A 27,975-nucleotide genomic window follows, 5' to 3' on the forward strand; every position below is an offset into this window, starting at 1 on the left:
TGGTTATTAGTCAACGCAGGCAAATCGCTTCTTTGTCTTTTAGCGCTGCGTCCAGGCTGAGAAGAAAGCGTTATATGGGCACTGTGGACAGCTTTATCGCGTTTTCTGTTCTGAGTGAAAAATAGATTCTGATATAGCCTTTTGACTACATTAATTCTTGCTCGGCAACAAGAGATGCATTCCATAGTCAGAAAATCGAACTGGAAATCGGAACAATTTTAATCGAGTAACAATATACTAGCCACAGTCCCACAGTTCACCGACGTGCATCTGAATACGATTTAACCTTCGACCTTTCCGAGCGCTGGGAGAAATAGATTAAACTCACAACTAGTAGGCATGAAATTCAGACTGAGGTAAAGAGATCACATTCGCTAGCCCCCTCGGCAGTATAGCACACCGCCATGTCGGTATTTTTCTCATACATGGCATTTATTATATCCGAATATGTACAGGAAATGATGTACATACTATTCACGAAGCACTATAAGCCATTGGTGAGGATGGTATCTCCACGTTTTAAGCTTTCAGTCTTTCACGCTGCACTTCAGATGTAGTAGTCTTCATCGCCTTGGTCTCCTTTGATAGCTGCACGAAAGACCGCAAGGGAGGCATTCATTCATTCATAAATCTATATTCACAAAGATGACCTGAGGCCTAAAGGGGAGCGAGAAGTGAGTTGTTCATTTTGAATGTGTGGTTGTATTTTGACACTTGGCCTCAAGGTGGTGGAGGGAGAGAACGACTTTGATGTTCGGTGCCTCACGCGAGAGTTTTCTCTACCAACGCAAGTTTTTGCTGCCCATTGATAGCTGTATCGGAAAAACTCGCGTCGCAGTTCAGCCTACACGTGTCTGAAGAGGTTGTACTCGGGTAAGCCTTTATGCTAACCCTGGCTCCTTCGGATTATCAGCGCAGAGTATCACCTTGCCCGATGACGACTCGACTCAAAGAGCGAACAAGCTTAGTGCAAAGCGTTCCAGTAAGACCGACGAAGAAGGCTAACGACGAGGTTCGCACGAGGAACACACAAGCTCATGTGAAGCGTTCCATAGTGCTACTGCACGATATTCCGCGCTTAAATATGCTAAACCCTCTGTCAGTTTTCTTTTTCGCTATAGAATTTAAACTCGTAAACTAAAAAAAAATAAAAAGAAGAATGCCGGGATCACCGTAAGAAACTAAGTAGCAGTGTAGCCCATCCTCATGGATACGCGCGCAAGAATCTGGTTGTTGTAACAACAGTTTGCCTTCAGGAATAGCAGGCAGCATTGAAGATGCCTGTATTCTGCTTAATGTCGTTTTCCACCGCGCAAAATCTCCGTTTTGAATTAAAGTGGCCTGTTCATAATTTTAATGATGTAGCCTGTCAGTACAGGTGGGCTGAATTTGTCCTCGGTTCTCCTGTAAGGACACAACTATCGTTTCAAAATATATGCCATGCGCTATTAATTCGATATAGTCACTTGCGCTGTATATAACTAGTAGTCCTGAGCACGCATTGAAAGTCCCGAATTGTCAAAGTAGCTACCATCAAGGACCCGTCATGCTAACATTCGCTTGAACGATGCTGATCTCTGCAGTCGAAAGCTATAGGCATAGTGCACCGTCGCTGTATAGACGGCTACGAAGTTCTTCCTTAGCGTTAGGCGGAAGCTTCGTGTGGCTAATGGAGAAGCATGAGAAAAACATGATCAAGCTTAATCCTCTATGAAATCATAAAGCAAAGGCTTTCCTGCGCAGTTCCCAACTGGCGCGGCGGACTCTTCTAACTGCTCGTTAGCGCAGAGACTACCTTTCCTCTTGCTTGCTGATCCCTCGTACCAGGCCACCTGATCTTCTTAGGTGCATCCAAAGTTCCTCTGGACTTCGGACGGGTTGCCCTTTTAAGGCTAAGGATACCACTGATCTCCATCAGCCAAATACAGACCACCCGACTCACAAATCCTGCTCTTCCACTCCCCGAACTTCTCGAAGCATTTGCTTCGAGAAGTTCCGCTCTGAGGAGTCACTTACTTTTTTTGCGACTGTTATCTGTTTGTTGATTGTTTGTTTTATTTCTTTTTCGCTTGTGTGTTTGAGTTACTTCGTCCTCTCTCTCTGTGTATCTGTTTTTGCGGTTAAGCCCTGCTATTCCTAGCAAATCCAGCGAACTAAGCAACCCGAAAAACCTCCATCAGTGCAGAGAAAGAGAGAGAGAGAGAGAGAGAGAGAGAGAGAGAGAGAGAGAGAGAGAGAGAGAGAGAGAGAGAGAGAGAGAGAGAGGGGGGGGGGGGGAGGGAGGGAGGGGGTTATATTGCTGTGAAACTTTCTTGCTCTGGAATTTCGTGTCATAATGAACTTTAGGTTTCTCAAATAATGTCATTAAGTACTTTGTGTAATTGATTTTTCGTTCAAGAGTAGATAGCCAGATTGCAACTGTAAATAAACAGTAGGCAGACACGTTGACACGGAGAAGAACATTGAAACAACATTGCAAAGTAAACTTTGGAGAACGTGCACACCCCAGTGCAAGCACAATATTAGGTGCTGACAATTGTCTAAATGTTGTCCTAAGTGTAATCCACCGCCCCCCCCCCCCCCCTCCCCCTACGTATCGTTTTTTTTTTTTTTTTTTTTTGCTCTTGCTTCCAAGTCTACCAAGTTCAGAGCACCTATCACTTTGAAAGCACTTCTTACTACTACCACCATAGAAGCTGACCCGCCGAGCAGAGCTGCATGCTGGGGCTTTGGTAGGATAATAATGTCTTGTGCCTAAGTGCCATAAAAACGTCAAAGATTATGAAGTGCTTGAGGCCTGCCAAACTTGTAAAAATAAAGTAGTGTAATTCTCTTGAGGGTTGGAGGGAGGGGACGGAGACTACACATATGCGTGCTAAGGCCAGTGAATACTGCGAGAAATGCAAGGACAAAATAAGGCGACATACTCTAAGCGGTGAATGTGTGTCGTTCTTTCGTCCTTCTCTTGTTCGCACTGTTCACCGTATCAATGTCGAGCCAACTATAGCCTAGCTTGCAATGTTTACACAAATGCGAACGGTTATGAAGGATCACGGATGGTTTCAGTGAAACTATGGTTAAGATTTGGTTTGTCTTGTGGTGTTTAACGTCCCAAAGCGACTCGGGCTATGAGAGACGCCGTAGTGGAGGACTCCGGAAATTTCGACCACTTGGGTTCTTTAACGTGCACTGACATCGCAAGGCACACGGGCGCCTTGCTTTCGCCTCTATCGAAAAGCGGCCGCCGAGGCCAGGATTCTATCCCGCATCCTTGGGAACAGTAGTCAAGCGCAGTAACTACTGCGCCACCCCGATTATGGTGATGGTTTTTGATGTTTAACGTGCCAAAGTAGCTAAGACTATGAAGGGCACCGTAGCGGAGTTCTGTGGGTCATTTCGGCTGCCTAGGGTTCTTTAACGTGTACTGAAGTTGCTCGAACCCGGGTCTCTTGGTTCAACAGCTGAGCGCTCTAACCACTGAGGCGCTGCGGCGAGGTCACTGAAATGATAATCAGCGGACGACTTTCATTGCAGCGGCCTTTCCAAGAAGTCCGACTGGTGTAATGCGCTTTCGTTGTTTTACTAGAATGGGCCCTATGAGATGGCGCTGGTAGCCTTCGGGCTATCGTCGCCATCTTTGCGTGAAGGTGTCTGAGTTTGCTTGCCATTTTTCTTGCTAACCTCAGTGGAATACTACATTTGGATTTTTTTTGTACGCCGCAAGAAGCAAGTAACGGAGTGCTTCTCGGAGACCACAGAAGTGCGAAGCGTTAAGTGAACATGAAATTATTACAAAATGTATTGAAATTCAGAGATAAGCGTCGTCAGTGAAAAAAAAAAAAAAAAAAAAAAAAACCATAAGAGCGTAAAAAAAAAAAACACATATTCTCATCTCACGAAACGTATACAAAGCTAATGAACTGTGTGCGGCTGCGACTCTCGTGGCATCGCACTCGCGAGAAACTTTGGAACTACGCATAAGGCACAACGACGAAAACACAGCGTGGAAAAAAAAAAAGTGGTACGCTTACAGCTAGGAATGGCCGCATGAAGCAGCGCTGCTCGGTGAGGCGCCCATTGTAACGAGCGCAGTGACGCTGAAAGCCGGTTGTCGGCGTGCGGAGAAAAACGCCGTGCCGGCTGTGGCGCGCACGCGGCCCTCAGGGTCCAGAACGGATGGCGCCGGGTGCGCTCACGCAAACGCTGATGCCCGCTTTTTATTCAGGCGGCGCACCCTCGCTCTGTTGTCGCCCAATGGCTCTGTTTGTCTCTATTCTGCTTTTCGTTTTTGTTCTTCTCGCGTTCCCGGGCCGTGTCTCTTTGGTCGGTCACCGCAGCACGCAGAAGGGCATCGCACGAAATGGCAGAGCCCAATGTGCGGAGTGAGCAGCCACTTCCCTCGTCGGCGTAGCAAACGAGGCTTCTCCGCAGCAGCGCGGTATTGCGATCTACAGTGGCCGTGTGAACGCATTGCGCTATTTCAGGGGCGACAACTAAGGAGCTAGGGAGATGCTGTGTGGGCACTCACAGGGAATATATGGTGCGTGCGCGGCGCACGTTGCCGTTTTGAACGTTGCTGCCACGGCGGCATTGCTTAGGCGGACGAAATCACGTACACACAAAAAGACTCGCGGCCGTCCAACTAGGTGCGCGCGTGATGATGGCCGAGAGAGAACACCCGCATCAAACGCACTCGCGTTCGCACAGATCACTATAGTCTCTTTCCCCACTGCCAACGTCAAAATACTTGAGAGTGGCTTCGTCTTTATGTGCCTGATTTCAAGAGACGGAAAATTACGATGTTAAAATGCGTCGAGCTCTCGTGATTATCCCTGCATTGTTGAGAAGTTTAGTTACTGTTTGTTTTGCTTCTTTTTGTTAACTATAATACGAGTTTCTGATCATTCAATGCGTGCTTAACTGTAGTAAAAGGTCTCCGAATACGGGCCTGCTACCTGCAACAAACGCAGGAAGTAGACAGAGCTCGCTACGACCATGGACTACGCAGTATGTGGAGCTGTGGTTATCCTAAAAAGCCCCCACGCCACACTATTCGCATCGCAGGTCTGCGACTGCACATTGTCTCTCGAATCACAAACCTAGAAAGCCACGCGCTGGTTGACTACAGACTGAGCTGATTAGTTTGCTGGATGCTCGAAAACTTCTCCTTTTGGCTCCAGGAAGAATAATTTGCTGCAGACGGGGTTTGCTTCCTGCTGCACATAAATGAGGGATTTTGGAAGGGCGGTCTGTGCATCCGGAAGCGATTCTCTTTCGGTAATTTGGATGTGTAGGTTGAGCAGCTCTGACTTGTTTCGATATATTAACCGATTATTGCCATAGGGATTAGTGCTGTCACGAAGTTATGCTGCAAGATTCGCTGGGCGGCGTAGCGATTCGAAAATTGCCAACAGTGCCTAGTGGCCTGTAATTGAAACGGCACAGAAATACATCGGAGGCTTCATTCGCATTTGGTGCCTACTCCGTTTTCTTCAAGATTCCCGATTCTTCCTCTTCTTCTTCTTCTGCCTTGATATATGGCACATACCCACGAAGGGAGATTGGTCAGGGTTCAGTGTGGACTGCCAAATGTCCTGCACAAACTGAATTAGTGCATTAAAGTAATTGTCAACTAAAATTCTGCGATCGACAGTGACAGCTCTTCTTTTTTCTGTTCGTCTGCTTCGTCATGAGTAAAACCTTAGATATTTTGTTTCTAAATCTATAACTTACGCCTTTGCAGTAATATACGGATAATCGACAAGTATAAGCAGGCAGGAAGTCGGGAATTGTTTTTTACTGTGCACTGCGCCGTCATTAAAGCAACGCAATCTGACGTGCATTTTCGCCGAAGGCGAACAAGTACCAAACGCCTATACCTACCATCGTGCCTGAAGTGAGCGTGGAAATAGTGATTTAATTTAGGAAGGCAAGCGAACACTCTGGATACGTCTTTTTTCACTGATGCGAGATCTTCTTACGTCTTGTATATGAAGCATAGCTGAACTTTGGTGCATATCTATCTTTAATTTCGTTTTTGCGTCCACGAGCTCTTGGAAGGTATGCCTTATGCATAATTCCGATGCCTCTCTGCCTTTCGTTTCCAGTTAGGTGAAAGAATTGTTAGATGCCGGCCAAAGATATGCAGACACCATCCAATGGCTGCTTCAACCGCTGCGCCTCTGCAAGCGTTTGTACGCTTTCATGCCTCCATGGCTATTCCGTTTACGATTGTGCTTTCACAATTTATGACGACCTTCTCTACTCGAATGATCGCCCTGTCTCCGTGCGAGTGCATGTTGGGGCAGTTTTGTTCGCCGCACTGCCGTCTCCCTTTCCAGAATTTTACGAATTTTCGTCCTTCAAAACGACACAATGATCATAAACAACTATACAACTTCTTCGACATATTTCCTTTGGCTTTTATTTGTTTTTTTTTGTTTTCCACATGAGCACTTCAAAATGTGAGCAAAAACAAAGAGCGGCATAACAAACGGAAGCGTTTTCGCGGTGTGTCTACGCCCACCGGTGATGATTAACTGGTTGCGAGGGAAAGGGGCGACGCCCGCGAATCAAGAAAGACCTACGGGTTGCCGTCGGGCGCGGCAACCGCGGTGTGCCCTGATGACCCCCGCAACAATTCTTCAAACAGCCGGGGTGTCACAACAGTCGGAGGAATGCGGTCGCCTTTGCTACTGACGAGCCACGGGGTGCGTAAGGGTGCAGAAGGCTCGGTCGCAATGTTCAGACAGGATGGCCGGCTCATTGCTTCCGTTCGTCGCAGTGCGCCTATACGGGCCCCGATAGAGCATATACGCAGACTATTGGAGCATGTCAGTGCGGCGTCATGGACAGTAAACGGAAGCTAATGCATTCATTATAACATCGAATGCACTAACGAAAGGAGATAATAGAAAAAAATGTTCGGCCGACATTTTTTAAAGCCAGAGTCCGCATATATGAAATTTAACCGCTATAATTCAATTAGAGACCACTGTCCACCGCTGCGATTTCTTGACATTTCGTGCAAATTGCTCTGTATCGTGGATACCGCTCCCGTTCAATATTCTCGATTGTCCTTTCGATTCTTCTCGATCACCAGGTTTCGTGTCGATTCTGTCAAGAAATTTGAACGAGTGTTGCCTTCCTTTTTTGTTTCGTTTCATTAGCGTGCTCAGCCGTAATAAGGTACTTTGTAACTGAGGCTGTCCTCGCGGATTTGGCAGGTATGCAGTGTATACGCTCCTAACAAGCACCTCTGTGTTCAAAAGGAATGCCATTGATGCCGCTCTTGTTACATTTATTTCATTTTGAAATAGATTCTCGAAATTATAGTATTTTGTGAAGATATGGTAGTGTTTAATGCTTTTTGTTGTTGAGATCCAATAATAGCAGTCCGTTCTGTTTTGGCTGGACAGGGTATAGAGTATCAGCAGCGCGGGTTTTATTGCAGTGGGAAAAAATAATTAAAATAAAAATCAAAAAAGAAGAGAGAGGAAAAAACTGAAAACCTGCAAAGACATCAGGTGGGGCTCGGTTTTATCGCGCTGGTTGCGGTGACAAATAATGAACCGTAGCTTCTTTTGTACCACAAAAGAAGCCGTGGCAAGGCCAAGTTAACTGGAGTGTGCGAAGTCGAGCCGAAGGTGATTACACGTCAGATGACTCGGCCTGAGGAAAAGCTACGGGGGGCATCCGGGCTGGCAGGGAGCGGAGGTACATGCAGGGAGGAAGTAGACCGGCCGGGGGCGCCGAGTAAAAGGCGCAAGCGGGCAATCTCGGTGCCGACACGAAAAGAATTCGTCGTCGCCTTGCACAGTCAGACAGACAGACAGGAGTCGCCTGCGCACGCCGTGTCGGGGGACATCTCGGAGCCGAAGCGCGATAAACGAGTCAAGAAGGGAACGGATAAAATCCGATTGCTCGCTGTGCCTGCGCTGCTAACAAGACGACGGCGGCAGCGGCGGAGCAACTCGAGACGACAGAAGAGGCAGCGCTGCACAAAAATACAGGACAGAAAGCACCTCCGGCAAGACAACGCAGAGGAACAGTGTGAAGCGGTAGGAATAACGGGAAACGAATGAAAATCGTACTTGGAAAAGTGAAGAAAAAAAAATCGAGGTGTGTTTGACAGAGCGGTATACACGTATATAACAAAACGGAAAGGATAGAACATGGGGGAGAGAACACAAGAGGGCGAAAGAGCGGGTGAACTTTGATGCCTATCCGACAGGCAGCCGGCTTGCACTGACGTCTGTATTGCTCCCAAGACGGCGCCCTTTCGTGCCGCCTAGAAGGTTTGGGATCTCTTTCAGCCCGATTGAGCCCGTTTTAATTTTGGAACCACCGGTCGGCGGCGTCCTCCTGAAAGCGGAGCGGAGAGGAAGCAAGGAACTGCGGGGAATTAGGAAAAAAAAAAACAAATACAAGAAGTGCCGCCCTGTTTTGAACCGTCCAGTTCTCACAAAGTGACACTTGACAAGAAGGTCGCAACTTAATGGCTTCTCTTTCTTAATGTGTTTTTAAGGCTTCGGATGTGCGCTGTTTTCGATCTTGGCGATGGTTCGGCAGAAGTGTGAGCAAAATAAGTTAAGAGCAGATGCGTTATAACTGTAGCGCTTAATCAAGCTGCGACCTCTCTGGTTATTCCCCTTCAGTATGCTGCAAAGGGGCTTGTTCTTCGCTGATTTCTAGAATAAGCTGTTTGCGATTGCTTTAATCCTGCGTAGGAGAGAAGCAGTTTATCTGATGTTTTGGGCAAGTAGGTCGCATCCTTAGCCCTTGCATTCTGGGGTCATAGAAGATAGTGTCCATTAGCCAAGTTCAATCGCTGAGGTGTAATGTCAAGAAAGAACGCTGTTAATATCTGGTTCTGAGCATTCGGTAACGCTATTGCTGCTGATTTCGAGGAGCACTGCGCCATCGTGAGAAATCATATTTATATAAAAAAAGCATAATAATAAAAAAAGAGAGATGCGCCTGATGTTGCAGCTATTAAAGACGAGTTGTGATCACTAGTGGTGATGAATTGTCGCCGATTAGTGAGAACCTATCCCCATTTGCAGGTTATCATTGAGGTTAAGATGATGTGGTTTTTATACCTGATGCTTATGACAGATCTTGTCAAATGCAATTGAAAGTTTAGAAAAATACAATCGGCATGTAATCGCCGATAAGGTAGGGCATGTTTGTAACGCGTGAATGACAACACTTGTGTCTCGCATGAGTAGTGCTTCCAAAATCCACCCTGCGCGCTGTTCAAAAATGAGTTTTCTTCCAAGAAACAGAGAATATTTTAAAAGGGTGTGCGCTCTAAAAATATTTTAGGATTACTCGTGAATGTGTTGCTCTGGGTTTTATTGCGCATACATTACTAGTGAATGATAATGGCCTGTAGTTGCGAGGTTACTGCTAGTTACCAGATTTGAAAATTGAGAAAACCTTCCCAGTGTTTCATTCAAAAGATGGCAAGCTTGAATGCACGACTGCTGAAAAAAAAAAAAATGATTGAGGATTACGAATTAGTGCTCTTCAAAAGCTTCGTATTGATACACCAAGCGCAAGCATATAAATATGTTTTAAAAGTGACAGTATTTTTTCCAGTGCCAGCTGAATTAATAAAAACAGGGTGCATACACGAAAAGCTTTGTCAAACTTAGGAAACCTTGAAAACGTAATCCTGGCAACGTTCCGTGAAAATGATTTCATTTAGATGTTCAGGACAACCGTTTTGTGAAACATTTTCCCCGACTTTTTCTTTTGATGAAATAGGTCAACGTATCTCAAGTATTTACGCAGTTCTTGATCTTTCTCAGATCATACAGTGTACAGCAAGATGCACGTAGTCTTCTCTCAGTGCAGGGAATTTGTTACAGAAAATTTTAAGCTATCCTGAACATATCGGGCATTATTGTGATTAGTTTGTGAGCTTTCATTTTAAAATGTCAGCGAAATAAAATTTTGTCGCTTTGAATTACCTAAAATTACAAAGCTTGAAACATTAAACGTTAGCGCTATGTCGAGTACCTTTCTGTAACAATGCCGCTAGTCTCTTTTGCCGTGTAGAGCTATTTCAAAAAAAAGTCCGGATGTACAGTATCAACTTGTCAAGAGTATAGCTAACAACGTAGAAAATATAAAAGCCATATAAAATTACCAGTCCATCGCTAAAGTACGAGATGAAGAGATTCACACTCGCGAATTGATTTATTTTATTTAGCATCACAAGTTAAGCACTGTCGCTTGACCAGACATGACATCTTGGAATTTCGTCGATAGTGCTTGCGTAAAGTACACTCATTGTTCTGCGTGTGCTTATGCCCCCCCCCTCCCCCCCCCTCTCTCTCTCTCTCTCTTTTTCTCGCAGTCTCGCCACAACCGGGACGGTAGCGCCACCTATGTGGAGGAAGATGAAGACAAGTTCCTCAGCAGCGAGGACTCGGTTGCACCGACGGCACCCAAGGCGCTCCCCCTCGACTTTGGTCAGTGCATCCACGTTTTTCATGCATGCTATACCGTTTATCTCAGCAGCGCGACCATCCCCGCATGTCGATTGGTATGGACTTATCGGCGCCTATTCTTCGCCGCAGTACCTTACTTAAAGAGCTAGAGTTTTGCTTTGGGCTTGTTGGTCAGAATGCATAACAATAAGCGGTAGCGCGAAAAGACAAGGACGAACATAAAAGAGGACTGGCGCTGAACTGTCAACAGTTTATTGAAAGCAGGGAGCAGCATTTATACCCAATCCACAACCCACGGGACTTCAAGAGACCAAGAATAACATAAATTATCAACCAAACATCGTACTTCTAATGCTCTGAATGCAAGTTAAACCCTTATTTGTAAAATTTTCAACCTGCCTCACAGCCATACGTAACCGGACCCAACGAACTGAAGGGTGCAAGAAATCACAAAAGAGACTACGAAAAAACAAACGAAACCTAAAACAGCAACGACAGCAGAGTCATGACCATCGAATACAAAGCAGTTTTAAAAGTAAATGTTAAAAACAACGTCAACAAACAAAGGAAAGCAAGTCGGAACGAAAGATGGGTCAAATCTAGGGCGCCGGACCATTGGGCACGGGAAGATTAAACAATAAAATCAACCATTAACACAGAAGCAGTGTGAATACATTGAAGCGTAAGCAGGGTTACATTAAAAACCGTTCTAAAAAGCCTGATACCTTGTTAGTAAAACAAAAGGAATGCTGACATACTGTTCTCCGGCCTTTGCAATCAGCAGTGCCTCAGACTTCAGTCCGAGCCCGTGCTTTGATCATTGTTTTTGAAAACAGTAGCTCAAACTTCTTTTCAAACGCTTTGCACGTTTTGCAGTGCTCTTCCTTATGACCATTAGCTTTGTTACGTACAAGCCGTCGTTGCTCAAGCAGTCTCTCATTGAGGCACCTGTTAATCTGTTTTAAATCTAACTACCATTGTTGAATGTACTATCCTCAGTCCAAGAAAAGCATGCTTCCGCTTGATAGCGCGGACTCGAAACTGATTAAGCGCGTCATCGTGTCATCGGCTATCCAATCTGCGCTGACCAAAAGTTGTCCGCAGTTCTTGCAGAGCAGCGTTGAAACACAGGTTCAACGCCTCCATAGCGCAGGTTACCCTTCACAAATTGGGCGTAGCATCTCGGAGACCCTGCTGCGGAAGGTCAAAGGGAAAGTTCACAAGCATAAGCAGCCCAAAAAGCGGCCTCCGGCTGTAATCTCGTACATCCGTAAGTTGTCCCGCAGCTTAAAGAAGGTTACAAAGCGTAGTGATGTGAATGCTTTTTCAGCCCCTTGCAAACGTGCTATAGTGTCTGTACCCTCCTGACAAATCCGAAGGAAAAGTAGTGCCTTTCTAAACACACACATCGTTTCACTGATGTGCCCACTTGTGTGATTGATGAGATCCCGCTGAAGTGTGACCGTGTCTACATCGGCCAGACTGGCAGATGCCTCATTGAGAGACTGCTTTAACAACGACGGGAACAAAGCCGATGGCCATCTGGATAAGCACACTACAAAATGTACAAAACGTCTAAAAAAGGAAGCGTGTACAAAAACGATAATCAAAGCAAGTGCTCCTACTGATTCGAAAGGGTCATCTTTGATGCACCGCAGACTGCAAAATCCGGATACCAATGTGTCAGCACCCCTTCTCTTTTACTAACTGACAAGAAATTTGGCGTTTTTGAACGAGTTTTCGATAAAATGCTGGCAGATCAGTGCCAGTCCTGTTGTCATGTCTTGATCCTTGCATTTTCGCGCTGCCTCTTATAAGTATCGGCCCGCCAGGGTGGCGCAGTGGTTAGGGCGCTCGACTACCTGTGCCCAAGGACGCGGGATCGAATCTCGGCTTCGGCGGCCGCTTTTCGATGGAGGCGAAAAGGTAGGCGCCCGTGTGCTCTGCGATGTCACTGCACGTTAAAGAACCCCAGGTGGTCGAAATTTCCGGAGTCCTCCACTACGGCCTCTCTCATAGCCTGAGTCGCTTTGGGACGTTAAACCTCAAAATCAAATCAAATCACACAAATCTTATTAATATCTACTTAAAGGAGCTAGGGGCGTGCCGAGAAGAAAGTATACTCTCACAGAATCACCGCAAGTTTTTCAAGGGCTTGGTGCAGAATGCGCCAATCCACTGAGTGTCGCAAAACCGAACCTATATAGGGCACGTGCGTGCTCACATCAAGCGTGAGTTCTCACCGGTGCTAGTTTCGGTTCACCGCACATGTTATGAGAGGTAGAGAAAAGACGTGGTACGTTGCAGAAGATATTGCACACTGCATTAGGTCGTGCGAACGAGTTGTGGTTTGCATCACATGTCGGGCACCACCTTGGAGTCAGTCAGCAGGCGTAGGGCTGTGCTTAACCACAATGTCTTCAAACAGCGGTGTCCGGGCCTCCGCCGTCTCTGTGTTATGGCAGTGTCGATACAGGTAGTAACTACCCGTAGATCTAATCTGCAGATGCCCTTGTACTGCTCTAGAAAGCTAATGCAGTACCTGTAATTTTCTAATTTGTTCTATTAAAATGAGGAAAAGGGGGAATTATTTTTGTGAAAGTAGTCGGATGACTGAATCGCTGAAGATATAAATTCTAAATGTTTCGACCTGAGCTCGCCCGTTTATCCGCCAACATATGCTGAAAGGAGGTGGCGAAGTACTAGCCTCCTGAATTCCCAAGCAAGGATTTTGGAACGGGCTATGCTTGTCGAAGGATAGTGGCGTCATGCGGATTTGTCCGAATTTCTGGGAATTGCTTAATGATGTCAACAATAGCTCTTGTAAAACCATAAAGTTAATTTGGGATGGCAGATCCGCGTCGCCTGACTGTACCACATTTTCTCAACAGTTAATTCTTGAAAATTCAAATGGCGTCCATACTCTGCCCCATAAAGAAACTGCCAGTTTAGAAATAAGTGAATGCTTTGCAAAAAGAAATGGAGCGAGCACTTGTCATGCGTAAATAAAAGTCCGTCTGGCTCTCGTTGTGTCGTTTCCAATTTCGTTCAATGCCCGCTCCTTAATGGCGCCGTATTGTGGGCGCGGGCTCTGTGCTTATTTGGCGTTTGAATGCGTTACAGAAAATGCTGATTGCATTGTGTTTTCGAGCGATCTGTTTAAAATGGCGGCATTCTTCTGTAAATAATGTACAGCGTTCTGCAACTTTATCGAACCCCCGTTTGAAAAATTCTCCCGCCTCAACCGGAGGCTCATTGCTATAAACTAGCAATAGTCATTTCGATTCATTCATATGGTTCATGATAACCTTAGCTGATCATGCGTCATACGATTCAAGGCAACAATAACTCTCAAGACGTATGCTAAAGAAGTGATCGGGATGAGTAAGATGGCAGGTTTTAAAGTTCCCTCTGTTTATATAAAAAAAGACACAATGGTGATCTTGTCGTAATCACTAAACACACCTGACACAATGCGTGAAAAATAGCCCAATTTAGAGCTTCATAATTTGTCAACATTGAGAAATCTTTATTTGCTTAAAGGGACACTAAAGAGAAAACTGAAGTGGGCTTGCATTGATAGAATGCCAATTCCCGATTACAAAAAATCCACTCTTACTGAAAACAGAGCTGTTATAAGGTAGTAAAGAGGAAGCACAGAAATACAGGTATCGCCGCCACAGCCGAAACGCGCAACTACAAATCACGTGACGCGCTAGGGATCACGGAGGCTGTCAAATGCGAATTACGTTGCCCGTTTGAATGCGGTCGTAGGTTCTGCCTCGAATATAATAACACGCTTTTATCATACGTAAACGACGGCGAAAAGACAACGTAAACGTTTCAAGGCAAATACAGAAATATACTTGGAGGCGCCACAGGCGCCCACTTCAGTTTTCGTTGTTTCAGCTCAGGCATTTCGTGCGCACTCGGATAGTTTGTTTGGACCTGAAGCGCTTGAATTACGAGCTTGGAGCAGCAGATGCGCCTTTCTGGTTCCCATTTGAGCATTCGGAGGCGCGAGCGAGCGAAATCCGCTGCCGCCGACACGCTCCTTCGTTCACACTTCTGCGCCAACATATCGCCGCCGTCGCCGCTTCGATTTCGACCTGACCACTCGACTGCAGCTACGTACGCCACGAAAAGCATACATATGCTAAGTACCGAAGGAAAAACGCATTATCATTCAATTGTTCACTAAATCATGGCACATCTGGCGAACATACTGCGTCAACAAGACCTTCAACGTGTTATTTGCAGGCGTCGTAAACAAAAGGGGCATACTTGCCGCTCATACCAAGGAGAGGGTCGATATATTGCGCTCGTCGCCCGTCGAAAAAAGGGCCTCGGGTAAAAAGTAAAAACTAAAAATAACGAAGCACCGGAAATACATTACAAAAGATAAAAAAATATCGATTGGTAGAAAAAAAAAATCGTCAGTAGCGGTAACATTCGAACTCGCCACTGCTTGTTTCGCAACGCTCGGCTAACGCCTAACCGCTCGGCTACGTCGCGCCACTGAAACCCTGAAAACATTTCTGGTCTGTATGTCATGGCCCCATTTACAATAGACTGTTTCAGTTGCCGGTCTAAAAATTACAACTTCTTCACCATCGGCGTATGCTGCCTGCTCTCACGACTTGCAACTAATGTTCTGGACGCCTATATGCGCACTATATTGTGCACTGGATCCATTTAACATGTGGAATTTCACAGCGCTGGCAAATTTAGTGGCGCCGGCACTTCGGTCATGCTTTGCTACCGTGGACGTAATTTTCGCTTAACACGGAGCTGTAGCACAAACCTTGAAGGAAAAAAGTGCGACGAAGCTTCAAAACTGACAAGCGCAGCAGCGAGGACACTATTTTGCTGGTAACTAAATCTTATTTGTATGTAAACATGTCGGGAAGCGTTGCGATGACCGAGGGCTTGGTTTGTTTATACACAGTGCAAGAAGGAGCGCAAAAGATTGAGAAAAATGTAAAGTATTGTGCATTACAAGCGCTCTATGTTTTTTTTTTTCTTCCTTTATGGGCCCATCGCTCGGTAAATTGCTCTCTTCATCGTTTTATTCATTTCTGCTGTGGCCGTCATTGCGAGTACGCTGTTGCCATGTTGGCCCTTGAGGGATGCGACGCCGCGGGCCACGCCGGCTCGCTAGCTATCACGGAGTCTCCGCTTACGTCATAGTGTGCGGCACTCAACTCCGACTACGTAGTCGGAGGGCACAGTTTGAATTCGACCGGCGGGAATAAGAAAAAACCTCAACTTCTTATCGCAATATCTCAGCAATTATTCGATTTTTTGCTGCCGGATATGCGGCGACAGTGTCACCAAATGTAGTTTATTAGATTTTCATAGCATCTTTGGATGTCTTTAGTGTCCCTTTAAGTACAGGGTGATAAAATAATTGGTCAACGGTTATGCCCTTCTGCACGCGTGTTATGTGCATTGCTTCTACCAACGTCTCACATTGTTTAGCTGTCGCTGACTCCACACACTAGGAAGCACGTCATTAAATTTTCTGCAGATAGTTTTTGTCGAAGTGATGTTCAGGTGGGGCACATACACGCTTAGAGGAATCTTGATTAGAGACCAGCACGATGATCGACGACCATTGACACAGGACCTTGACTGAGTCGCTACTCCTGTTCTCTTCTCTTCTTATAAATATCTATAGCATGCAAAAGCAGGCATCTACGCAATCACTGTAAAGTCGCTTTCAATGTGGCGCGCTAAATTGTTAAGTAAACCAAGCAATCCGTTTCCCGAGTAAAAGGCAAAACTGTCTCATTGTTCAGCGTAAAAAGGAGGTGAATTCCTTTCCGCGCCTTGATCGCTCTGGCGCTCTGCTCCCTCTCACCCCACGGTGTGTCATCCTGCTGCACCTGCGAGTAAGTCTGCTTTTGGTATCTCTACGCCGCGGCGCTGTCCATGCTATTTTCCTTATCCCAAGCCACATCTTTCGCTAGGATTCGCGTTCTCCTATTCCTCCTGCCACTCCTCCACTGTGCTGCGTTGGGAGGACAACATTAAGCAAAGCCAAAGCGGGGGATGCGAAATTAGTAACTGTCACGGTAAGAAAAAAAAGATGAAACTATTGCTGCACATATCATGAAGGAGTGTAGCAACGTTAAAAACACCATGACCAAAATCAGCCGTGTGGCAAGAGTTGAGCGATAGCAGTCTCAGATTTTTGGAGATAGAAGAGAGCAGAGACAGCAGGCGAAGCGCGCGAACTTTCGTGATCATGAGACGTTCACATATTGTCAGTGAAGGAAGCGTCAGAAGCGTTGCTTATCTATGCTTCCATCCTGTGCCGCGTGCTGCTGCACATGCGTATAAAAATGGATGGGCGACTTAGGATTTTGATTACACGCGACGGGAGCAGTTTTGAACGCAAGTTCTGTCAACAACAGGTGTGAAAGACAGCGCCGTAAGGTTTCATTCCACCCGTCTCAGTAAAGTTCATTTCCTTATTTAGCTCTCGCGTGCTCTAGTTTCGCGTGCAATCTCTGTCAATGAAACGCATACACTGCGCCGCGTGCCATAGCTTGAAAGTTTCAACAACTTCTCTCTGTTTTTGACCACTGGGTTTGAACTTTGTTTTTTCGCTACGTGTGCGGCTCCGCGTAACGTCCCGCTCCTCCGGTACATGTCTAGATTATGCCAGTCACTGCAAAAGTTTACTTCTGTCACCATCTGCACTCGAAAAAACAAATATGCATGTCATAGCTCACAGGATTGTACACAAAGCTGTCACACTCCTGTATTGTTGCTCAAGGAGGGTCACTATAGGCGATTAAGAAAAGAGGTTGTTCTGAACGCTTTGGCCGAAACGCGATTCGTCGCAAATAACCGTGACCTTTGCAACTTCGAAATGCAAAAAAAAAAAAAAAAAGTGAATAATAATAAATTAAGATAAAGATCAGGTTCCGGGATTGAATTCAAGTATTACATATTTTACGTTTAATTTGTTTTTATTGCTTCGGCATATTCGCACAACGGAGTTAAACAGCAAATTCTCGCGTTCTGAAATCCAAAGTCATCACTGTCTGAAAAGACAGATTTTTGGAGATACACTGTAACCAGCTTATAAAAACAGAAAGAAGAAGAAGAAAAAAAACTTAGAAATACAGCCTGCGAAACAAATGAAACAATCCGTCTGTTACCAGAGTGGTCGTTATCGCGTTACTAGTTTCATCACTCTCGAGAAAATGTTTGCTACAATGTGACAGCATAGCGTTGAAGAGCTGACCTTTGTAAGCGGATTATCCGGTAACTTTTCCATTGTTGCTTTTTTAGGCACATCTGCCTGCCTGATGGGGAAGATAAAAAAAAAAAAAAGAGAAGGGAGAAAAAATGAAAACGAAAGAAAGCGCCCTAAGCCTCGGCACAATATGCACTCGGCGAATCGATGGACCCGAAAATTGCAGGCGTAAAGATGCAAAACAGCAATTTGCATGCATTTCAGGGAAACTCGAACTAAAAAGAAGAAACCCGACGTTCCTTTAGTTCCTTTCTCTGCTCTACATTCCTTTTTTGGTTGATTTTGGCCATGAGCACATGTGCGGCCTGATCTATTCCTTCCCACTCAGTTCTTCGCTTTCGGCTCTTTGCAGACATCAAGAATGTGTTCCTTTGAAAGCAGAGAAGACCAGGACGCCCTCGTACAAAAAAAAAAAAAAAAAGAAATGGTAAAAAACGGAAAAGTTTCGCAACCAGGTATACATCACGGTAGAACAAGACCTGTACGGGGGAGAACTATTGCACATGGTAGGCCGTTCGATTTTTGCTTTGACGTTTCACCTGACGGTTTTCGTCTAGCGGTCCACTTTGTTAGCACATTGGCAGCCGTTACGCAAGATTCGTTGCTCGATATGGCGCACCTGAACAAGGAGTCGGGGACGAGCGACCAGTCTGTGTTTGCTCTTGCGTAAACACAGTGGTTTCGCAGCACTCGCCCCCCGAACGTTAGCTGGGGTATTTGCACTTGAAGGAGTTCCCGTCCCTCTTCTGATTGCTCCGTGCCCTTCAGCGGAGCAGTCTGCCTTTCCAATGGCAACGCTGGAAAGGCAGTTGAGCGAGAGAAAAAAAAAAAAAAGAAGCCAAAAAGGCGCCTAATCTTTCAGTTTGACTAAATGACTGTGAACAGACATAAAATATACGAGAAGAAGAAGCACGCGATATTATTGGAAGCATAAGTGGAAAGTCTCCTCCGTTATATGTGAACCGATGGGTGGCGGCAAATAACCTACGCTAAACAGTACATTGCAATAACAGTTGCTAACTTTCGAGCAGTATGAATTAGTGCGGAAAACGGCGCTGAAGTAAACAGCAGACTCAAGAAAACGAAAAAGGAGCAGACGGGTTTTTAAGTTTATCGCATCTTCTTGGTGCGTTTCGAATGAAGACCTGTCTCTTAGAAAGTCTTAGTTGGGTCAAAATTGATCGCGTAAGCTGCAAGCTGGAATTATAGATTTTTTTTTTGTGTGCGTGCACGACTCCTTGAGAGATGACTTTTGAGATGACTTTTGCGTGCATGCATGTCATCTCAATCCCAACGATCGAAAAGCTATTGTTGCGATTTTTTGTGATACGTTCTCACTATATGCTAGAACAGCAGTCTGCAATTGATTTTTCAGAGATCACGGCCCACTTTTTATTTATTAAGTGCAGCGTTTATTTAAAGTTGCCAGAAATAAGGTGTTAAACAATTTAAAGGCGTTCTTATCAGAAAGCGAAGGATAGAAGCCAGCGAGTCCTTAATAATTTCTGGGCAAATCTGTCCGTTTTTTTATTTTTTTCAGTAGAAGTACCTTTAAATTGTAACATTCAAAAATGCAGTTCAAAAAACTTATGAGAGTAACAGCTAATTACGATTATATCGAACACTTCGCCTTGTTGTGTTAAAGAGTTTTTTTTTTTCTTCATTTGGTGATAAAGTTAATGCGAGGGAAGTACGAGGATCGAATACACTAACTTTACGCACTGTCAGTTTGAAATGCCGCTGGTGCCTGCTGTACTGTGTCTGCTTCTGTATGCTGTGTGGTGCGGCGTTCGAGGAAACGCCAAATGAAAGGCGCCGCACGGACGCCCGGATCGAACGCCCGGCGGAGTCAGCTTCTTATATGTGCGAATCGCCTAGTGACGTCATTACCTGATGTAACACCATCGTGACGTCAGTTCTTTTCATTAGACATGGCAGGATGTGATGTCGTTATGACGTCACATCTGGCCATGACGTCACTAGGTGATGACGTCATATTCAGTAATCTTTGTCATTATCACTGTCACTAACTACCAAGCCCGTTATACTTTGTGGCACGGGCAGAGGCTCTCTATTTTTATTTCCTTTTGTATGCCTCAACATAATATATGTCACTAACTACCAATAACTATCGTTATAGATCACTATATACCACTAACTAGCGGTGGCGGTCCCCATGGCAACCGCGCTGGCACGACGCTAGACAAGAACTAAGATACGTTTCTCACGAGCCCGGCGTGGCTGTCAGGATGATTGACAGCTATAGTGGGACAGGACGCCGAATGCCGGACGCGGCATGAGGCATTAAAGGCTTTCGCCTAATATATTTTTGTTGCGTAACAAACGTCAGCAGAATTACCTATCGGATTCTACTAAAACCAAAAATCCAGATATTTTGATCTTGTAAAGCGTGCTCTGCCTCAGCAATAGGCATTAGGAGGCGAAAACGTCCCTCGCTCGAACTGGTCGCAATGCAACTGCTGCGGCCGCTACCACCGTCACCGTCATAGCTACCGTTATGATTTAACTGCCCTTTCATGAAAGTAGAAGCATGCGCTGTTATTTTCTGTCGTATTTGAATGCTATGCTTTCTTGTCGGTTTTTCAAACTTCGTATCCTATCTATTGTTATGATGAACACTTGCACCTTCCAGGAACATTTTACTTCTTTCAAGGTTCATTGTTGGTCGCATGATGGCTACCATGGTTCTTATTTATAAATCGTGCTTTACATATTGTTTCAACAAAAATACTGCGTTGTTGCTCTTATTGGTGCTGTGCAGCTAAAACAGCTTTTGACTAGCCTTTTGAATTGATGCCTAATTTCTTAGCGATTTTTTTTTTTTTTTGCAGTCAAGAGGAAGTAATTGTGATGAAAAGAAAATAAGTTAAATTGTTGGGGGTGCGAATAGTACCCAGGACTTTCGAATCACCATACGGGCAAGCCATTCATATGCCACAAAAGCTGGTTGGTCAAAGGTGAATAAAACAGGACTTCATGTATGCGCGATGCGAACTAAAGGAACCCGATATCGCAATCGCGTTCTACCCTTAAGAAACATTTATAAAAAGACACTGTACGAGAGATAAATTTTATCTTTTTTTTTTTATTATATGCGATACCTTCTCGAGATGACCAAGAAAAATACTTGCTGAAAACGATGTTTTTTACCATTGTGGGACGTACTGGTTTTCTTTCTTTACGATGCATTTTCTAGCACGTTCGAACACGCGTTCGTTTCCTCCCTGGCACGTGTTCTTGTACGCACTAGCACCTTCCTGCAATGACTGCGTTTGTTTTATTGGTGGCCCTTCGTGTGTCTTGCTGACTCGCCGCGTACATGAAGTGTCTCTAACTATGTATGTGCCAACGATATAGCGTCTTCGTTGCTTGCATCCGCCAGGCCTGCCGCACCTGTACAGTGTGACAGAATTAGGTAATGAAATAAATTAACAAAATAATTATTGCTCTGAGGCGCCAACAAGTAAAGATTCTACTTCGTACACGCTATGTCATCGTTGCTGTTCTGTGGGTGCTTACAAGTTTCGTAATGAAAAGAATTGCACGTAAGTTTTCCTTTAGTGACAGCCCTCTCTATGCTGTTCCTCGCATATGGATGCGAGCAACGTGTATGCATTCCTTGCAAAGGGTTAGATTAGGCTAGAATTTGTTTTATTTCAGGGCAATTTTACCGGGTCGTTTAGCTTGGGCACCATATTGTGCCTACTACGCACCTCCCCACTCCGTCGATGATATTTCACACGCGCACAAAAAAAAAAAAAAATACTCATAGAAGGTTTTTACAAGATGGATGGTTGAACAGTATTAGCAGTATATGCGAGTTCAGTACGCTAAATATGTACTAAGAGTGCATAATGACAGCATTGCAGTAAAATGCATGTCGCGACGATACTCGCTCAGGTCTTCAATTAGCCCTAAAGAAAGCACTTTTTTTTTTTTTTTTTTGGACAAAACTTTCTGCCTATCTCCATCGAAAGTTAAATAACCGACGCTACACGCTAATAGGCGAGAAAAAAAGAAAAAAAAAACTATTCTCACTGTGTAAACGAAGCGGAACCTACCATTTTTCTCTCAGACAGGTGACGAATATTTAGAAGGCGCAGTTTTACGCAGTGGCCGAATTTATACTGCGTCAGCGTTGGTTCGCCAAAAGTCAGCGGGGATGACGTTGTGTGGAGGGAAGAGGAGAGTGCGGAAGCCCAGTCGCTATCTCCACTTGCCCACTTTCGCGCTGGGGTCATGCTCGCATCCATCTGCTGAGGGGCGTCTATACGTGCGGCGCGATGGAATTCGCTGCCGGGCTTTCACGCGCTGGCTTGTGCGCGTCCGTGCGGTGGTCCCATTTTCAGCCGCGAAGCCCCAAAGCGAGCAATGGCTCTCATCGGAGGCCGGGGGAGCCACGGTGGCTGGGGGCAAGCAGAATGGCGCCGCTCCCCGCACAACACGCAGGCGGTGGAATGCGGTTTCCTCCTAATTGCGAAATGGGGTCTGTTTGAGCATCCAATTGCGGCTCGTTCCGGAACGGGAGCGCCGCACCCCGGGCAACGAGCAGAGGGGGGCATCAGCCGCGACGATCCCATCGAGCGGATGGCTGCTTCCGAGAGGGTCGCCTGCCGTCGCCGCTGGGGTCTTTTCCGCCGCGCTCCAAGTTGAGGGGTGTTGGCAAGCCAGCCTGTGTGTCAGGTGTAGTCAGCCAGCAAGGCGTTCCCTCTTCCCAACCGTGGCTGCATCGCCAAATCCCTTCAGTCAAGACGGGGGGACTCTGCAGCCGCCACCGCAATCTCGTTACGGTAGTTCTCTTCGCCGGGGCTTCTTTCCGTTACATGATTCGGGCGTAGACACCAAGCGGCTCTGTGCTCCTTTCAGCCCCCTCCCACAACCACACACCCAACAGCGCTGTATCAAAATTTCACCGCGGTCTTTTCTCTCATTCACCTCCTCTTCTTTCTTTCCTCTACCTCAGTCTTTGATGCCATCTCTGGTCGTCTCCTTTGTCTTGTGTGGATATTTTTTGCGCAGACCGAAATAATAAAAAGGTGAAAAACAACTGTGCGATGGCGTTGGAGGCCTGAGTGCTACTTAGCGTGCACACGCGCTATCTTGTAAGAGAACGGTCTGCGGGCTCGGCATGTCACGGCAGTGTATCCGAATATGGTCACCACATCTTAACAGAGAGTGTGAGGAATAAAAAATAAAAACAAATAGAGGAAGGTTTAGCTGCGAGAAAACGCATTCGTGCATGAGTGGGGGCTTAGGAAGAGTTTCTTCGCATTAGAGTTTCCGCATGAAAAACGAAATCAAAGAACGCACAACTTTATCACGCTGTTGATGTGAGCGCCATTGGAAGCCTTTAAAATGCGGTGCCCGCAATCAGCGCGAAAACAAGGGAGCGTCGCATTACAGATGGTGGTAGCGCAGTTACGTTAGAAGGTATCCACATTGCAACAATATACCAGTCGGCGTAACGGTGGTTCACAAAGTTACGTGGCGGTGACGGCGAGTAAGCGAGTCCTAAATTCGGAATTCACGAGGAACCTTAAAATCAGCAGAAAGAACGTCTCGTGGGGACCCGTCCGTGTTCTTCCCATTCTTTCGAAGACACCTGGCAGTCAGTACACTGAAACCGCGCCTGCATTTTGCAGTATGTCTCGTTAGAACAAAATGTTGAGAAACGAACACAGGGAAATTTGTGTCGTATGGCGCACCCATCTGTAGCTCCTTTAAGTTTACGATAATCGAGGACATGCTCAAAGCAGTCTCCGAAGAGAAACTTAAAACAAAAAAGACAAACATGAAAACAAGCAACTGCGATGTTCTCCCAGAGCATCACCGCACCACTTTACTCTGAAACGACTTTCACGGAGCCGAGGCCAGAAGAGTGGAAGAGACAAGGCTCCTTTATCGTAGTCTCGGTGCGCGGCTGTTGGTCTCCCAGGGAGGCCTCTCCGCGACAGGGGGCTCGTGTTGCGCCCAATTGGCCGGCCTGCTGCTCCTAATGTCCACACGCTGCTGAACTCACGCACGCACGCGCCGCCGTGCTGCTACTTTGGCTACAAACTCGCAGGAGGCCTCTATGCCACTGATGCCGCTTCATGCTTCTACTGCGATCTGGCGCTTGGTTTTCTTGTTGCTCTTTTTACCCGGTGTGTGTGTGTGTGTGTGTGTGCGTGTGCGTGTGTGCGCGCGCGCGAGCGCCAGGCGCTGGATCGCCCGCCGCTCGCGTCCCAGCTCAACAGCGCGCGTAGTACAGCGCAACGGCGGCGGAGGTGGCGCCAAACGGCCAGAAACGAGCAACGTACAGCGCGAAACCCGCCTTACCTCGTCCGCGTCGCGGCTGCCGCCATCTGCGTGCGTTCGTGTGCGCGGGCGAAAGAGAGAACGCAGCACTGTTTCCCCTCGCTCCTCCTCGACTCTTTTCTTTCTCATTTCCCTGAATCGCTCTTTTGGTTCTTCCTGCAACATTTGCCGCTTTCACTCTGCTGCTTTTATTATTATTTTTTTACGCCCCTACTTTCTCAATTTGTGAACGACTGCGAGCTTCTTTACCGCCTACAGCGCGTCCGTCGTCCCAGGGCAAATTGAGTTACTCTTTTCACGTCTTTCAGTGCTCGGGTAATATATAAATATATTTCTCTTTTTTTCCTCCCTCCCTCACGCTCGCCCTTCGTTCCAAGCTAGGTCTCTATCTTCCAATATTTATACTGTTTGTGTGGTTCAACAAGCCCCTCGCGCTTGTTCCGCCTTCATTTCTGGCTTGCCTACGGCGCATGTTTCTATTCTTTTGCTTGCGTAGAGCAAATTTCTGCTCGCGCGTCTGTGGTGTGCCTGTGGCAAACACCGGAGAGGAGACCGAAGGCATTTCTGTATGCGCAGAGACACTGAGCGCACGCGTCTGTGCGCTCGTGTGTGCGCCTGTCCGCGCTCTCACGCGCATGCCGCCGTACGCGAGTAGCGCGTTTCATGCGCCCTACACCCGCAGAGCCCGAGAGAACCGTGAGACACAGTGTAAAAGAAACCAGGATCGGTGAAAGAAACGTGGATGTGAAAAAGAAAAAAGAAAAGAAAACAGCCAGAAGAATGCTCATCAAGCTGCAGTGCGATATCCCTAAAAGAAACGCAAGAAGAACACAAAGAATAGGGAACAGAAAGGGGCATCATCAACAACAGCAACAAGCAGTATCTACCCGCTGCGGTAGTCAAGATGTAGCAAGAAGCAGCAAAAATTTCTTTATAGCGGAATCGATTGGCCCCCGACAGCATTTCTTTATGCGTACCTCTAAGTGGCTGGAAGTAAATGCGAGTGCGTCGAGGTTTTGCAAGAAACGGCATAAATTTAGACCCGCTGCGAAAGAGTATATGTGTCGCTTTGAAGCGGTGCTGGGTTCTACGTGCCGCCTCCTCCCCTCACTCAGTATAACACTTTAATCATGAGTGTTTGGCCCCAGCTTCTCGTCTTGCTCGCTCTATTTTATCCAGCTTAGGGGTAAGCTATATCTTTTGTCCGGCGCTTTGCTCGTATCCGTATAGGCCCATTCTTTCTGTTTACCGTGGAATTGCGGGGCGAAAAGTTAAAAAAAAAAAAAAAAAAGTAAGGCAGCGAAAAAATCATCAAGCCGCAGGGCAGGGAAGAAAAAGTCGATGCCCCGCGTTCCATTTCATGTTCTTTCGCTAGTTTTTTTTCTTTTTTTTTGTATGAATAGCTTCCATTTCTGGTCGACAGTCGGGTCTGTATGGCCTGCGTTTCTTTCCTACCCAGTATTTCGCGTTCCTTGCTTTCCGATACTATTTTTCTTTACATTTCTGTCGTGTTTGTCGTGTTCCCTCTATGGTTACGGAGGCGACCCCGACTAGCGTCCGCTAATAGGAGCCCGCTGCTAACCCCCTCCTTCTTTTCGCTCCCAGGCTGTGCCGAGCGCCTCGGGGACAAAAAGACAAAGATTTCGGCAGGCGTCACTGTGGCACAAGATCGATGGGTGGAGGTGGAAGGGGAGCGTTGCTGGATGGGGTTGGAAGTCCTCCGCCTTTTTTTTTTTTTTCCTTTCTTCATTGCCTGAGGAGCGCTGTGGCGCCAACGTTGACCGGACAGTAGCCAGTCAGAGGCCAGGCCACGCGGTGGGCCGATGATGGACGCGCCGTCGCTCGGCGCGAAGAAACACTGGCCTCCCATCGCCTGTTAGGGGCGAAATACACGAGTCCGTTCACGTACACCGGTTTCATTGTTTCTTCTTTTCAGTCGGCGATGCCCTCCTCCCTGCGCTTTGCCTCCTTGGCAGCGTCTACGCCGACTTGCGAAAATTCGAGCGTCGTCGTCCCTCACCAGCGCATTTATATGCGGCGCGATGTGGCTGTAGGCCGCTTGCGTTTTGAACGACGGATGGTCGCTTCTTTACCAATTGACATTAGACGAATATGCACCTGACTTTAGCTAGTAATATCGAACATTTTTGGCTCGTCCGAGGTAATGCACGTTTATGAAAAAGGGGGGGGGGGGGGGGGTACGTACGCCGCAGGGCACCGTTTTTAATGTACCTATTTCCAGTAACGTCCTGCGAATGCGCGAAGCCTCCTCGGCCGTCATTCTTGTCAACCATGCCAGGCGAAAATGGGGAAGTACGCTGCATGTCTCTCTTGCACTAACGACGTTTGGTCGATCATCGATGCGATTAATTCTTGCAAATAATTAGACGTAGCGCTATCGTAGTCTGGCCCCTCACAAATGCATCCATGGTGCTCGCCCGCACCAGCCTCAAGCGAGAAGACGCGGTTGGGTTCGCCGGCGTGTTTTTGTTGCGGAATAAACAGATAAGTGCATTGCTGGAAGGTTGTACCAAAGTGTGTCCACAGATGACTCATGCCTCTCTTTAGTGTCTAAGCGAAGTTAGCCTCGCACTTAACTACAGCCTGCAAAATAGGCCCGCCGCTCCACTGTCAACGAATTCTCCCAGGAAATATGCCAGGGGCTTCGGTGTTCTGGTCCAACAAACGTACTTTGTCTTGCGGCTGCAAGATCTGTGCTCTACTGTAAAAAAAAAAAAAAAAAAAAAAAAAATCTATTTGCTGGACAGAAGGCACTTTACGTTGATTTCCACTTTCGCATTGCCACGTGCGAATTAAGCAGTTTTACGTGCTTGAGGGCCTTAATTCTTCTCTGTTATTTTGTTTGACACGATGTTTTGCAGTTTGGAAGCATTTGCACTGTTTGATTTGGTTTGAAGAAATACAAGTCTCTCAGCTCTAATATACTCTAGACACTCCTCACTGTCTGAAGGTGTAAATTTTTTTTTTATCAGTCTCGTACTACATGAACGCGCCTAACAACAAGCATCGCGTTACGTACAGACCAGATTTTTTAGCCGCTCCCGGGCGCGGCCATTTTCTGCCGATTGGCGCGCCGCCGCGCGGCCGCTTCCTTGTGGACTGTGGGGCCGAGGTATCACCGCGGCCGTGCACCTTCACGGTAGCCACGTTTAGATAGCCTTCGGCCACTAAAGAATATTGCCAAAATATTTTCACCGCACGGCTGTCTCGGAGCAAGTTTATTTGCATTGTCGTAGAGTTAAAATCGACCCGTTATTGATGGGACTTTGACGTTCACGTTAACTGTATTGGTACCCAGCACGCAGCCGCGCTATAAAGCTGCCATTTTGGGTGCCTTACTGACGAGAAAACGTTTGTGAAAAATCGAAAACATTACTCTTGCGTACTACTCGTATATCGTTCCACTCACAATGCGCTCTTCCTTTCTTTCTTCCTGCTAGCCATTTCGAACCTCACCAGTTAGGCTGTGCTGTCGTTTGCGTGGTGTGGGCCAGTCACACCAACAAATTATCGCTGTGTACTCATGTTGTCAAGCTAACAGCAGGCAAGTTTTGTTGCGCTTTATTTATAAACACTGCTGGATTAGGACCGTTTCTTTTCATCCCTGAAAAATCTAGCAACTATCAAACTGTTGCGCCTGCCTGCAGGCGCAGTGTACCGGAAATTTCACGACTACCTTGGGTTCTTTAACGTGCACTGACATCGCGCACTACACAGGCGCTTTCAGCTTCGTCTTCATCGAAGAGCGGCCGTCGCTTCCTGGTCGAACCCATACGTTCGGGCTCAGCAGTCAAGAGCCCTAACAACAGAGTTACCGCTAGAGGGCAAATATTAACACAGTAGCTAGTAAGGCGAGTATATTCTATTTCGATACTGTCGATGTGTATGAAATAGTTGTTTAGCTGT

General features: G+C 46.5%; 1 protein-coding gene across 2 annotated transcripts in view; it reads left to right on the plus strand.

Moving 5' to 3' along the window:
• The window catches only part of LOC146203904 (follistatin-related protein 5-like), a 353,223-nt gene that overhangs the window by 218,537 nt on the left and 106,711 nt on the right, over positions 1 to 27,975 (plus strand). For both annotated transcript variants that reach the window (XM_084588979.1, XM_084588980.1), the window contains exon 3: positions 10,367 to 10,481. In XM_084588979.1, coding sequence (XP_084445105.1) covers positions 10,367 to 10,481 — 115 coding nt within the window. The remainder of the gene's footprint in view (positions 1 to 10,366; positions 10,482 to 27,975) is intronic.

Source organism: Amblyomma maculatum, chromosome 1, assembly GCF_055883805.1.
Source record: "Amblyomma maculatum isolate TAMU_Amacu chromosome 1, ASM5588380v1, whole genome shotgun sequence".
In the NCBI taxonomy this organism is placed as follows: domain Eukaryota; kingdom Metazoa; phylum Arthropoda; class Arachnida; order Ixodida; family Ixodidae; genus Amblyomma; species Amblyomma maculatum.